The sequence below is a fragment of the Lagopus muta genome, chromosome 8 (genome assembly GCF_023343835.1).
Source record: "Lagopus muta isolate bLagMut1 chromosome 8, bLagMut1 primary, whole genome shotgun sequence".
Taxonomy (NCBI): domain Eukaryota; kingdom Metazoa; phylum Chordata; class Aves; order Galliformes; family Phasianidae; genus Lagopus; species Lagopus muta.
The window spans coordinates 10925191-10938838 of NC_064440.1; the positions used below are offsets into that span (position 1 = coordinate 10925191).

A 13648-nucleotide genomic window follows, 5' to 3' on the forward strand; every position below is an offset into this window, starting at 1 on the left:
CTCTCCCCTGAACTTCTCTGCCTACCCAACTCCTCAGAGCTAAATGAATCACAGAAGACATTTTATGTGGCTGCTGCAAGGATTAAAACATTGACACCTATATAACAGTGTAACAGAACATGAATGCAAATTACTACAAGTCAGAGGGACAACGGTCACACAGTACAAGCCACAGCTACTTTCACTACAGACAAGGCAACCAGCAGCCAGTGCTGACTCTGGAATTTAGCAATGCAAAACAAACCCTGTTGGTTTTGAACCACTTCATTCCTTTTCCTCCCAATTACTACCTCTGCCCAGTGCAGATCATCCCACCTGTAGGGCACAGGAGCACCTGGGTGACTAACTCCGTCAGACATTGTTGTGATCTGATGCTCCGCTTGGCCCCTTTAGTATTTGGCCACAGCTAGACCCATCTCAAATTGTCTCTGACCTGCCCAGATGGACCTATTTGGCTGCCATCTCCTTCCCCATCAACATCTTTGCAATGCCTACTGAGAGGCTGCAATGATTAATGACTTAATGGCATTCTATGGCTTGGAAAGTAAGATGTGCTGTATGAGAGTTCAACAATTTTCATTAACTAGCTCATGACATACATGCCAGCTGTGACTTTTCAGTTCAACGGTTTAGATACGGAGAGGAAGAGATTTGTTTTAATTAGCTCTTCATCTAAATACATATATATATGCATATATATATGTATTGCAAGGTGGCTCCTGGGAAAGGAAACTGTAGAAATTCACAGAAAGATTTCTGGAGATTTAAAGTATATCTGAGCAATAGCCTCAGAAAGTTCAAACAGCACTTTCTTTTTCCAGCAGCTCTATTTGATTGAGCTGTGAACAATACTTTTATTGAGATGTTTCTTTCCACAAAAAGCTGTCTCTGAAAAAGTGAAATTTTCTCCTAAAAATATCATTTTGCCAAAATGTTTCTACTTTCTGCTGAAAAAACTGAACAGAAACCTTTTTAATTTGTTGAAGAGGATTGACACGTTTCATTTCTGGCTAGTTCAACATTAATCTGAGCCTGCATTGGAGCTACTGTGGTATCATAAGAGCACAGTAACTCAGGTCTGTCTTGCCTGATGCTTCACTGTGTTCCATGGATTTTGTCTGGATCACATTTTTTATAGCACACACCAGCATGGGAGATACTGTCTGGCAAGGATTTTAGACACCCAAACCACAACTCACATGAGGTTTTTTTAACGCAGCATTTCCAAAACAAAACACACATATGGATGCTTTTTTGGGATGGCTGTTCCTCAGTAATCAGGTTTTCAGCAGTCTCATGCAGAATGGAAATCCCCAAATTTCAAAAGCTGGTTGTTGCTTAGACCAGCTTAAAAGGAGACACCCGTGACATTCAATCTTCTAACCTGTTCTCCCTGCCAGGAATGGACTGTCTCTCACAAGGCATATTCCAATAATCTCTCAGTCAATACTGAAATGTTGCAAGATGTGAAACCTACATTTCTCTTGGGGTATTACTCCACATATTTCCTCATTAGGAACCATTAGATAACGAGAATACATTTTCTTTCTCTTAATTTCATCTTGTTCTTCTAATCAAGCCTCCATGTACCACTTTAAACAATTCCCTCCCTTCTTGCAGTGCTTATTTCACTTGGGACTCAGTGGATGAAGCACTGGGGCAGAGCTGCAGGGAGAGCAGGCTGGTGCTTTACAGGCACTCTTTGCTGTCAATGACAGCCATCAAGGAAGTAGCTGTCTGTCCCACAGCTCCTCTGCTACAGATGCTTTAGAAAGCTGGTGATGGCTTTCAAATCTTTTTTCATTTGCTGCAGGAAAGAAACATGTTGCCTATTAGCCTAGGTGTTGGCCAGATTGGTTTTTTGGGGCATGTGCTTTTCCAGCAGTGTGTGGATGCGCTCCTAAACTCAAAGCTCCAGAGAGATGCCTCTTTGCCCTAATCATGCTGACTACAGCATGTTTATCTTTCCCTGATATGCTATCTTCATCAATTTTACCAGCCCCCTGATGACTGTACACATTGCTGTCCCCATGCATCATGCTGAGACCTGCTCCTGAACCAGGGCAGGAGGAGAAATTTGTCATCAACTCTTCCATTCGCCTGACAATAACATGGCCTAATATTTCATGAAAATGAAGTGCCCAGAGCACTCCTGATAGTTTACAGTTGTGATAAAGGATGGTCAGATGGATACTGTCAGCCATTAAACAGTTTGCAATCACAGAGCTCTGGGAAGAAAGCAAGGGGAATTTGGGCCCTTCTTGGTGTCAAATGTGACACTGGTGTAAAGGATGTTGCTAGGAGCAATTCCTTGTTGAATCAAGGAGTCCTTTTTTTTTCTGCAAGCTTTCTACCTACATGCAAGAATCCCTTGTAATCTATGTTTGCTCTGAAACACCAATAGTGCTTGCTTTGCAGCACAGAAAACTCCAATGCCATTTTTTAAAGTTATCATGCTTCAAATATTCCCTCCCTCCTCTATCTGTATCCAACCACAGCAGCTGCATGCTGAGTCCTAAGCACCCACTGAATGCTTCAGTCAGTCACTGCATCAAAGCATGCCAACAGCATCGTTCCCAGAGGCAAGAAGACCCAGCAGCTTTGCTGCCTCGGGCCCCAACACGTCTCGCACCAAGGAGGTTACCTGCGTGGTTGGGGATACTGGGGGCAAGCCCTCGACTTCGGTCTTGACTTTGGTGCGCTTGTTAATTACAGGATTGACGGTGCTGCTCACGGCTGACTCGCTGCTCTGCTTGCTCTAGGAAGGAAAACCAGGCAAGATGTGGTACAGGGTTTGGGATGAGAGACTCAATGCAGCCCATAGCGTTGTTCAAAGTCAACTAAAAAATCAGTCAAAGTTGAACGTCAAGAGCGGATGCGGACAATGGCATGCTGGCCTGCTGCCACGGGCTTCATGTGAAAACTAGCCTGTGTGGGTTTGTGCAAGCCAGAAAGAGGGGAAAATAAAGGGCACCATCAGCTTCTGCAAGCTCATCAGCAAGCCTGGCTCTTTTGGAACGATGCAGTCCCTGTCAGATCCATGAAAATGTTATGTAAGACCCACCCAAGACACGATTTTATTTCTCAATGTGATGAAACGACTTGTTGAGAAAATGAATTCCCAAGAAGAGTGGGGGCCTCTGGTTACATGTGAGGGCTCCTTCATGCTGGGTGCATGAAAGGCAGTGTGTATATTTTGCTAAGCTCTTAAAAAAATGAAAACAACTTCATGAGAAAAAAAATCCCATTGTATGTTCATAAAATTGGAACGTTAACATTTTAAATACACTACTCTTGCTAATTGCTCAAGATTGGTCATGCAAGTTATTAAACAGAGGCATAACTCCTACCAGCCACATTATTTTGGTAGCCAGTTTGTGAGAAGAAAACAAAACCAATCAATCAAATAGCCTTCAATAACAAACAGAGTTTGCAGTTCAGCAGCCATGAGAAATCCTAAAACAATAAACCAGTCTAAAAAGCTCAGGATAGTGCAACTAAAACAACAATTTGAAATGGGTGTGAAATGAGGTGAAGTAAGTCTCTGGGGAGAAAAGCAATTGCAATTTAAACTTCAAAGGAATGAAAAGGAGAAGAAAAAATGTTAAAAATTGTGCTACGCATATTCACTGCATATGTGCGTAGGGAGGATGTGTGCACACAGAGATATGTGTGTGAGTGCGTAGGTATCGGTATGGACCAGGTGAGGTGTATGACCTCATATACATTGCAGCATTCCTAATACTCAAAATATGGCCTTTGATTCTGCAAAACTTAAAATCATCAGCAGAGACATGAGAGAGAAAGTGACAAGTGAAAAAAGGGAACAATATGTAAAATGGTGAGAGGTCCCACGGGCTGCACTTACCTGCTTGTGAGGGAAGGAGTCATGTGCTTTAAAACTATCTGCATGATCCATATCAGTAGGAAAAAGGGACAGGTGAAAGACCAACAAAGCTTGATTCTCAGTATTCATCTGCTTATGTGGCAAAACACTTCAGCATGTGCCAAATCCCACTGACTTCAGCAGCATGTGACAGGTGCTCAAGGAGATTTGCTGCCTGAGATGGCCCTGTGTGTCATGTTCAGTGCTTTGCCAGATCAAGGCCATGGCTCCTGCACTGGTATGTGAGTGTGTGGGTGTTCAAAGTGGGAGGTGGGTGCAGAATCTGACTGTGACAAGTCCAGAAATGCTTTGTCAGGAGGAATAAAGAGTGCTGCAAGGTGAGAGCCACCCCTACCTGACTGGAGTCGGAGATGCAGTTGCTGTTGCTGCTGCTCTGTGCCGGGGGTGCGTTGACGGAGATGACGGCCATGTGCTGCCGAGGGGGAAAGGTGGGAGACGGCTGGATGAGGGGAGGAGTGTGCCCAAAAGCCGAGCTCAGACCTCGCTGCTGGGTCAGGATCTGCTGGTACGTCACGGGGTTGATGGGGTGCGGGAAGCTGAATGCAGGGCTGCAGTGGTGGGAGGAGAAGAAACGATGAGGGATTATTTCAAACAGCATTTAGCACTTTGGCTAGTGACTGACTGAGTTCGGCCAGGACTTCGTAGAGGATGCAGCATCCCAGGTAGGTGCTTCAATGCAACAATAAGCTTGCTATTGTGCTTTGCTGCAAAAGCAAGCTTTGTCTCATGTGAACCTCAGCAAACTTTTTGACCCATGTATCAGACTGACCATAATTCCTTTGCTTCTTATGTTTAAAAACAGCAAAGCCCTTGGCAGGGAGCTCAGAACACATCTGGCTTTGCAGCCACACATCCCCCAGCTTTTCCCAACTCTATTCTGCAGGCTTGCAAGCTCAGGGTTAAGCTGCCTGGACTGTGAGACCCCAGCATCACCTGGCTCACCTGGCAGAGATCACAGCCAGGGTGAATCACAAGCCATTTAGCATAGTCCAAAACATGTAGTTTACTTTACACTCAGGTGAGGGACATGCTGGCTCAGGGGATTGCAGAAGTATGTCACCCTTCATATGTAGGTCACTGGTTCAGCCCCAATCTAGGTCAGCAGTGATCAGAAACCCCACCAACTCCCTGGGGCTAGCTAGAGGCAATGGGCTAGAGCCAAGGTGCAGCAGGCAGAGGCATTAAAAATGAAGCTCTGCTTCTGGAAACAAGGTTTTCATACCCCAGTAATGTATCTGTGGTGGATGCCCTGTTCTTGGAGACATTCCCTGATCAAACTGTAGGTGTTCCTGTTCATTGCAGGGAGTTGGACCAGACAACCTTTAAAGGTCCCTCCAACTCAAACGATTCTATGATTCTACAATTCTGTTGATAGAGATGGAGGAACACAGGAGGTGCAGTGAGTATCCTCTGCTCCCTTTACTCCAGGTGAGGGATGAACAAACTGTAGACTCTCAGCCCCAAATCAATTATTAGGCACCTTTTAAACATAGCTGCCCTGAGTCCTTACCACTCATGGTACTTTTTCTCATGTCACTAAAACTGTCCATGGTGTAAGCACTCAGGGAACAGAGTCATAATTAGCAACAGACTTCATTTCCAGTTTTGTTTTTAGAGAAAATATGCATTGCTGGTGATCACACAATTAGTATTTCTATTCCAAACTACTTAATGACAACTTGACCAGAAGAATAATGGGTAAAAATCACTGCAGTGTTATAGAGCTCTAGGAGTCAAAAGCGTGCTGCAGTAAATGAGGTGTGATGGCAGGTTGCTGCACAGCACTGTTGTGTTATAACAAAGTCCAAAAATGACTATCACTGTTTTTTTAAGCTAGCAGTATGTTACACTCTACAATTTCTAAATGACAGTCAGATAAAGTAACTGATAAAATTAATGTAATGGTTACTAATGGCAGTGCTCCCCTACAAAAAAAAAAAAAGCACAGGATCTTTATAAACCCTTGCTTTGCAACAACAATGTTAATTAGAACTAACATATTTAACAGTTAAGTAATAAAAAGAATAACAACATTGTGAAACTTGGGTTAAGCAATCACGGCAGGAACTGACAACAGTAAGCTGCCTAGCGTAAGTGCTTTTTAATTAAGATTTGAGCAAAACTTTACTCAAGGGCTTAGATTTTTTTTTCAGATATGTTTTTAGAATCAGGCTCTTAAATCCACCCAGGCAATATTTGTTTAAGAATGTGGGCCAGTAATTTTGAGAATACTTTGGGGGCAGTTTCTTCAAACAGAGGGTTTCACAGAATCAAAGAATAGTTTGGGTTGGAAGGGATCTTAACGTCTGCCGAATGCCAACCCCCTGCCGTGGGCTGGTTGCCCAACACCAGTTCAGGCTGCCCAGGGCCCATCCCATCTGGCCTTGAGTACCTCCAGAGATGGGGTAGACTCCTCCAGTACCTCACTGCCTTCTGAGCAAAGAATTTCTTCCTGACATCTAACCTAAATCTCCCCACTAGTTTAAAGCCATTCCTTCTGCTCTATCACTATTACACTGTGAAAAAGTCAGTCCCCCTCCTGCTTATAAGGTCTCTTCAAGTACTGGAAGGGCACAATGAATCTCCCTTGTTAGAGGACACCCCTCGTCCTTTTGAGGGGGGTTACACAGTTAGCCCCTAAAGCATTACCTTATTGTCCCGGCAGATAAATGGCCGTAGGAGCCACTTGCTGCTGAGCTGCTTCTGGAGTTGTTAATATATGCCACAAGGGAGTTTGGGGAGGTCCTGATCATCGTCTGCAGATCAATGCTGGCATCAGACAGTGGGGAGATAGACAGGGCTCGTTTTCGGCTTAATCTTGGAGTCACCCGTGGGCTTGAAAACCGGGACACTGCAGGAAAGAGAGAGGAGGGGCGAATGAAGCACAGACTTTGTCAGCCAAAACCAGCGGGCTGCTCCATCCTGCAGCCAAGTGAGGGGAAGCAGATGCCTGGTGGCTGAGGATGGGTTTCAGGAGGTGTGGGGGGATCTCCCAGTGCACTCTCACCATCACTTGGAGATGCAAATGGCCAGCTCAGCTCACTGCTGGTGTGATCATCAGTGTGCTGGGGACAGAGGGGTTCTTAGGAAGGGTGACGAGCAGGAGCTGAGACCTGCTGGCTCGGGACTGCTGTGGGATGTACAAGAAGCAGAGTAGGCAGCAGCTGAGGCTTCCCCTCTGCTCAGTGCTGAGTGACCCGGAGCAGGCAGCACGGCATACTGCATCCTCCTCAGAGGGTAAACAGAAGCCTGTCAGTCATCGTTTTTCATTGGCACTAAATAAACTTGAAATTAAAAGGGAAAAGGCCCCATAGGATTTCTATGAGCACAGCCACCCCATTGACTCAGCGAAGAGTAGAGGCCAGCGGAACCATGTCAGAACCCAGGCAGCCCTTGGACATGGTGCGTGCAACGGTGCGCAGAGGGAGCAGGAATGAAAGTGAGCACAGTGCTGACCACCCAATTAAAGCAGGGTGAGAGACTCTGGGAGCCTCAAAAGTAAATTAGGAGTTTTAAGAAAACCAATTTGGCAGCTCAGACACAAAAGTTCAAGCTCTCCTCCTCCAAGGGGATCTGCCAGGGCCTGGACCCCATTAGCGATTGTCAATCATTCAGGCATGAAGTCACTTCCAACCCTGCCAGTCCCGTTTGTGGATCTGCAACACACAGTGAGTTACTACTGTACTAATTTGGCCTCCCCCAACATTTCGGTATTGCTAACTAGAACAACTGACTTCATCCTGAGGAAGCTCTGCCCAAGACTAAACAACCTGCAAGTCACATGGTGGTGTAGATGGGAGCCAGGGCTGGGCAACATCACAGCAGCTCCCGATAACCAGGTATGGCCAATGCCTGGCCAAGCCTCAGCCCTGCGTGGATGGGCTTGTCCCTCCAAAGCAAGGAGAGCAGCTTCCAAGAGTTGCTGTTATTTAAAAATGATTTTTAAGGGTGAAATACTCTACAGGGTCCAGTGGTAATCCCCATAATCCACCCAAGTGAGCACAGTGCTGCATTACTACCTGTTTTTTCCAGCTGTAGTCTCCTGGGAAGCTGCCGTTCAGGCTTGCTGTGGCTACATCCCACTAAAGACTGTGAAGGAAGCAGTAACTTGCCCAGACAGGCAATGCAAGCTATTTTTCTTTAGACAGTTGGAGGGACAGATTTCAGTTGCATCTCACCAAATAGAAAGCTGGCACTTTGCAGGAGCACAAATTCTCTGCCCTGCAGACAAGTGCTGGTATGAAGGGGGCAAATGGGATGTACAAGGGTAGTAAAATACAACCTGGCAGAAAGAATAATGTGTTCCTTGATTTGTATTGGCTCACAAAAGTTTTTGTCAACATTTTCCTGAGCACAGTGGATGGGCTTCAATCTCCTGGAACCTGGAATGAGTGAGTCACTCATTTACCCAAGTGGCTCCAACCTTGCTGTGCCCAGATACTGTTATGTTCATAGGGTTTGCTCCCCTGCTACTCATAATGTCCCTCTCTGCACAAGGTAAGTGATCTGCATGAGATTACTCTGGAAATACAAGGTTAAGCTGAACCAAGTACTCTTGTGACTTCTGTCCTACACCTGGGAAGCTTCAAGAGCTGTTGGCTGCGATTCCTTCACTGCAGCTCTGCAGCCTCATGGGGTGGGGAAGAATCTTGGAAACTCAATTCAAGGGCCAGGTAGCAAACACAAAGAGCACACGGTAATCTATAACATCACCTCCTGACTTCAAGGTTGTCCCATGATCTGGTGGGACCAGACTCAAACTTTCTGAATGCTTGCGACCAGCCCTGCCCCATTCTCACACAGTGAGTGCTGCTTCCCTCAGGAGCTGGAAAAGCAGACGCCACTGTGCCGAGGTGCTATGGAATCAAAACCAAAATGAGCAAACAAAGTTCCTTTGTAAAGACTGGGATTGGAGAATGCCCAAATTTCACACTTTATCCATGAAATGTGGGCTCTGACAGGGCCCCAAAACAACAACCACAAGGGTTGCTTGGGTCCAAGTTGTAAAGGTGAAAGCAGTACTCTGTCCACAACATAATAATGCATTTACTATCACTGATGAGAACTCATTAATTTATTTTCCTGGCAATAAGGCATCCTCATTCATTACACACCCTGGACAACCTGGGTGCTGTCCCAGCCCTCCCCATCTACATCGCCTTGCGCGGGTTGCTGCTTCTTTCTGCATCCCTATTTCCCAGTGCCATACATTCAGATGAACTCCTTAAGATAGGGTTTGTGTTTTATTTCCTATGTGTTGCATCTACCAAATGCAATGGGGCTCCATCTCGGCTGAGTTGTCAATGTTTCTGTCCTACAAATAATATGCATCTTTCCAGATATAGTTATTGCTTTCTGCATTTGCATTCCCACAGTCTTCTCCTTCTCTAACAGAAGGAAGCAGGCCAGATTTGACAGTCATATTTATCTCTGTTATTCCCACACCTCAAGGGAGATCTGTTTATTAATGTGCCACTTCCCTTGATAAATTACTAAATAGAAAGAAAAGCCTTGTACTCATTTCTCGCTGCTCTTTCCAATGATTTATGTCCACAGTGCTGGTTCAGCCATTGGTCACCGTTAATTTGCAAAGGGAAGAAGTCCTGATGTCCAACAGAAGCCCTGCTTTCACTGGTGCAACCAGCAACCTTCTGGCTGTGTACAGGTAAGCCCTTCTTTCCCTGTGTAAAGCTCTGCTGAAAGCTGTCAGATTGGCAAGCTGGTCTGGGACTTCTCCTGCCCCAAACCAGTAATATCCACTGCATTAGTGTCTGTCTGCTCTGATTTAGCTCCTGCAAGTACTGTTGGGCTATACAGAATATTTGAGAGTAGATCCAGTAGGCTGGGTTCATACTTTACACAAAAGCCTCTGAGATCTTGCAAGTTTTCAGAGAAGGCTGTGACCTATAATGGTGCTACAGATGAACAATTCATCTCCTCTCAATAGCAGCACCCAGGAAGGGAAGCATCTTGAAATGTAAAAGGAACTGAACCACAGAAGGAAGCACTCAAGACTGTGTTAAGAAGGGGGAATCTTTTCACAATTATTACTCAAAAGCAGGTTAACAGCACTAGGATCATTCTTAATAAAATTGGCCTAATCCCCTGATCTGACGACATGAAACACGAACATCAAGTGGAAACAGGCAGCAACAAAGACAAATGTTAGGGGAGCTGCACACATAGACAAAGTGCTCAGAGTGAGCTGACTGACAGTCACTTGAATACATGAGCAAAATCTTGTATTGCATGAGACCCAGTAATGTTTCAAAGGAAAAACTGCACAAAACTTTTCCAGCAATGAATGCCCTGAGAAGGAGATGAAGAGGGATCCATTTTTCAGACAGAGAGATGGGGACAGAGTGCCTCGGAGTGTTAAGCACCAGGGTAGTCAGAGTACCCTTCCCCACTCTTGAAGCAAACAAACATAAATATGAATTTGGCTGCTGTTGTTCTGAAATAAGGTTTGTTCAGAAGCTTTGTTTCAGAAGTTGAAACAAAAATAAGGAATGATGTAAAAGTTCATTAATCTGCCTGAATTTCCACTTTTAAAACAAACTTCTCTGTGCCTCTCTAACTCAGAGACCTTTTAACCTTTAGTCGCTTTCCCCTGAATGCCAATTTTTTTCACCAAGGCTCAGAAAGAAGTTATGGGCCACAGCCCACACTTGGTACTGTGTCTGTGAATTATCACATCCACAAATTAGTCAGAAACTGATTTTCTTCCCAAATTCTGATTTATCTACAGGGGGCCAGTGACAAGCCATAGGGCACACCTCACATTTCACACAAGGGGCAGCCTGTGGTGGAAACATTCACCATGGCTGTGGGCCATCCAAAGGACACTACAGCAGCACATGGTCTTGGTCAGAGAAGGACACTGAGGAAATTTCCTTCCAAGTGACTGAGCCCACAAAGCACATGGGTTGCAAATGCTCACCAATTCCTTGTTAAAACCTTGGCCACCGCTTCCCTGCACCTAGCCCAAAGAACTCAGAAATACCCTCTCCTCCCATCATGAGTAAATCCACGGATGGTCCTTTCATCAACAGGCAGCAGCAAGAAGCGACTAAAGCTCTGTGCACAGCCAGTTCCTTATTCCCCTCTCCCCTTGGGCAGCAGCAGCACACGTCTCACTCAGACTGCAGCAGATGCTGGACATTTGTTCTGGCACCAGATGCTGTCCTGGGACCCTCCTTTCTGCCCTCCCCAGGGCCTGATCAGCTTCACAGTTCAAGGAATACTAATGCTTCCCTCAAATCCTCGCTGAAAGACAAGGCTGCATTCTTCTACTCCCAATCCACAAGGTAACTGTTTAGACGACCCAACTTGCATATGTAAATTGAATTCTTTAGAAACCAGAGTGCAGCAGAACTCCAGACAGAGTGCTTATGGGATGCTCTGGGACTTTTTCTCTCTTCTGCACATATTTTTCTAGGGAGGAAAACAGGATTGCTGGCTAGAACTGGGTGGGAAACCGTTTCACATTCTATGAACCTTTTCTGAGACTTCAGCAAGTTTCCATTCTGTGCCGGGACAAAGAAAACAACAAAAAAAGATCTCTCAGAGTGGTTAAGGAAGTAACCGCAGGGCGGGCCGTCTGCCCGAGTAGCCAGCAACTGGCTGGGTTGGGATGGCATCTGTGATGCAGAAGGCTCAGCTTGCACATCCCGTGTGCTGGGCCTTCAGCCCACACAAGGCACTTTTCCCAGGTCACTGTGAGGCTCCAAACCTCCGAATCGAGCAGTCACATTGTGTGAATCTGTTAGAGGGGAGTCCTGAACCTACCTCTCACACTGCTAACTGTGAGAGCCTGCCAGTGACTGCCTGGTTACACTGCCAGCCCAGCTCCTTACCCTGACGACTATTAAATCATTTGCTTGTAGTAGAAAGGTTTCAACAACAGTGACTGATGGAAAGACAGTGGAGGCTGAATCACTGTTTGACTTGGGGGAATGAAGTCCTGCTCAAATGTCTGCCCACATCCCAGGTGACTGTTCCAGCTGCCAGTCCTGTGCTCAACAAAGCCTTTTCCCAATGAAACTGATTTTATCAAGTCAAGACATTTGTGACTGCCATGCACTAGTCAGCAAGAATCAGAGCAGGAGTCCATCCCCGCCTTCAAAAAGGGATGAAATGCCATTACAGCTTGCTAGGTTGCACAAAGATGCCTGTGCAGCCCCTGTGACTTGAATAACCGTCTGTATAGTGCCATCTGGACATAAGGTGGATTCAGGACACTTTTTTACCATTCCCATAATCAGTAAGGACAACTCAAACAAGCTTCCAACACTGTAACTAACAGAAGTGATAGCTTTAAAGATAAACTCTTCTTCTCTCTCTGGCCATTAGAATCCTTACTCCAAAGACCTAGATCTTGTTCCTGGAGCAACTAGTGCATTGCTTACTGATCACCTTGTCTCCTTTCTCTGTAGGGTTTCCAATGGTGAAACAGCTTTGCTTTGTACAATATTTACAGATCTTCTGATGTACAGAGCTATAAGAGCACAAGCATCAAGTCAGGCCAGAGGAAATGGCATTTCCTTCAGGATGATGAACCTGCATTGTTACATTGCAGGTAACAATGAGAGCTCTCCATTCAGACTTTCCTGCCCCATGGGTGCCTTCTCCACCCCATTACCTGGAATAATCCACCTCATCGCACCCATGTTTAGAAAAGAGATCTGCTCTGGTGAGCAGATGCTGACAGTTAGTTTCAAAAGTGTCCCACCAGGAATGCTGTGACACTGGAGGGGAGTTAACATTTGATTTGAAAATGCAGGCTTTTGGACAACTTGATTTAAGACTGGATTCAAGCTCTGCTCTTGGACTTAGAGTCCCTGCTTGGACGGACAGAATGCAACTGAAGCAGCCTGGTGAATAACACTTAGATTTGGTTTACTTTAGTGCTTCAACTACTGATGCAGTGGCACAGTAAAGACCTGGTAAGAGATGCAACTCTGGGGCATCCTCGCTCAGTCCATGTGAACACTCAACAGACAGTTGGTCAGTTGCAACAGGCTGCAGCTGACACTGATGCCCAATTACTTTTCTGATCTTTTTGCACACCTGATGCAGTGAAAACATCATCAGGTGTGAGGAGAGAGATTCTCCAAGAAGTGTGATAAGAGTAATATGAAGGGCTCAGGTATGTGAAAGGATCATGCTCACTATCGCAGACTTCTACATACTATTGATGTCTGGAGGTGACGTGACAATGAACAGGCCTTTTCTTTTAATTATTAATTAAAATACACTTATCTGCTCTTTTGCTGTTCCAGGTGCCAGAGTTGTCACAGATGTGCTGCATGAGGTTCACCAGGAACTACCTGCATTTCAGCAACTAGCAAAATAATTATTGTAAAGTTCTTACATTCTAGGACTCTGGGAAGAAAAGAGCTCTCTCAATGAAAGATGCTGCAAGACAGTGACTCACTGGGGTTTTATGCATGCTACCCATATTCTCATCTCAGAAAAACACCATAAGAGGATGCCTTATTAAATTATCTGTTCAACTATTTTTTTTAGTTCCTACTGATTTGAATTTTTGAAATAGCTTTCTAAACAGAGAGGGATATTCCAGCTCTTCGGACAGAACTTCATAGCAATTCATTTAACTCTCTTAGTAGCGCACAATTCTCTCTTCATGCTGGCACTGAGCTTCCATCATTAGACGGAACAGTTCACTGGGGATAACACATTAAGCCCACCAACAAAATGCCAACCCATGTAAGGCACCCC

The 13648-nt window shown here is 45.3% G+C and overlaps 1 protein-coding gene across 15 annotated transcripts in view; it reads right to left on the reverse strand.

The window, feature by feature from the left end:
- GLI2 (GLI family zinc finger 2) overlaps window positions 1-13648 on the reverse strand; it is a 193428-nt gene that overhangs the window by 20782 nt on the left and 158998 nt on the right. For 14 of the 15 annotated variants that reach the window (XM_048953311.1, XM_048953315.1, XM_048953313.1 and 11 more), the window contains 3 exons: window positions 6557-6758; window positions 4242-4455; window positions 2645-2758 (listed from right to left, as the gene is read on the reverse strand). In XM_048953311.1, the coding sequence (XP_048809268.1) occupies window positions 2645-2758; window positions 4242-4455; window positions 6557-6758 (530 nt within the window). The remainder of the gene's footprint in view (window positions 1-2644; window positions 2759-4241; window positions 4456-6556; window positions 6759-13648) is intronic. The other variant, XM_048953321.1, reaches the window with a different exon arrangement.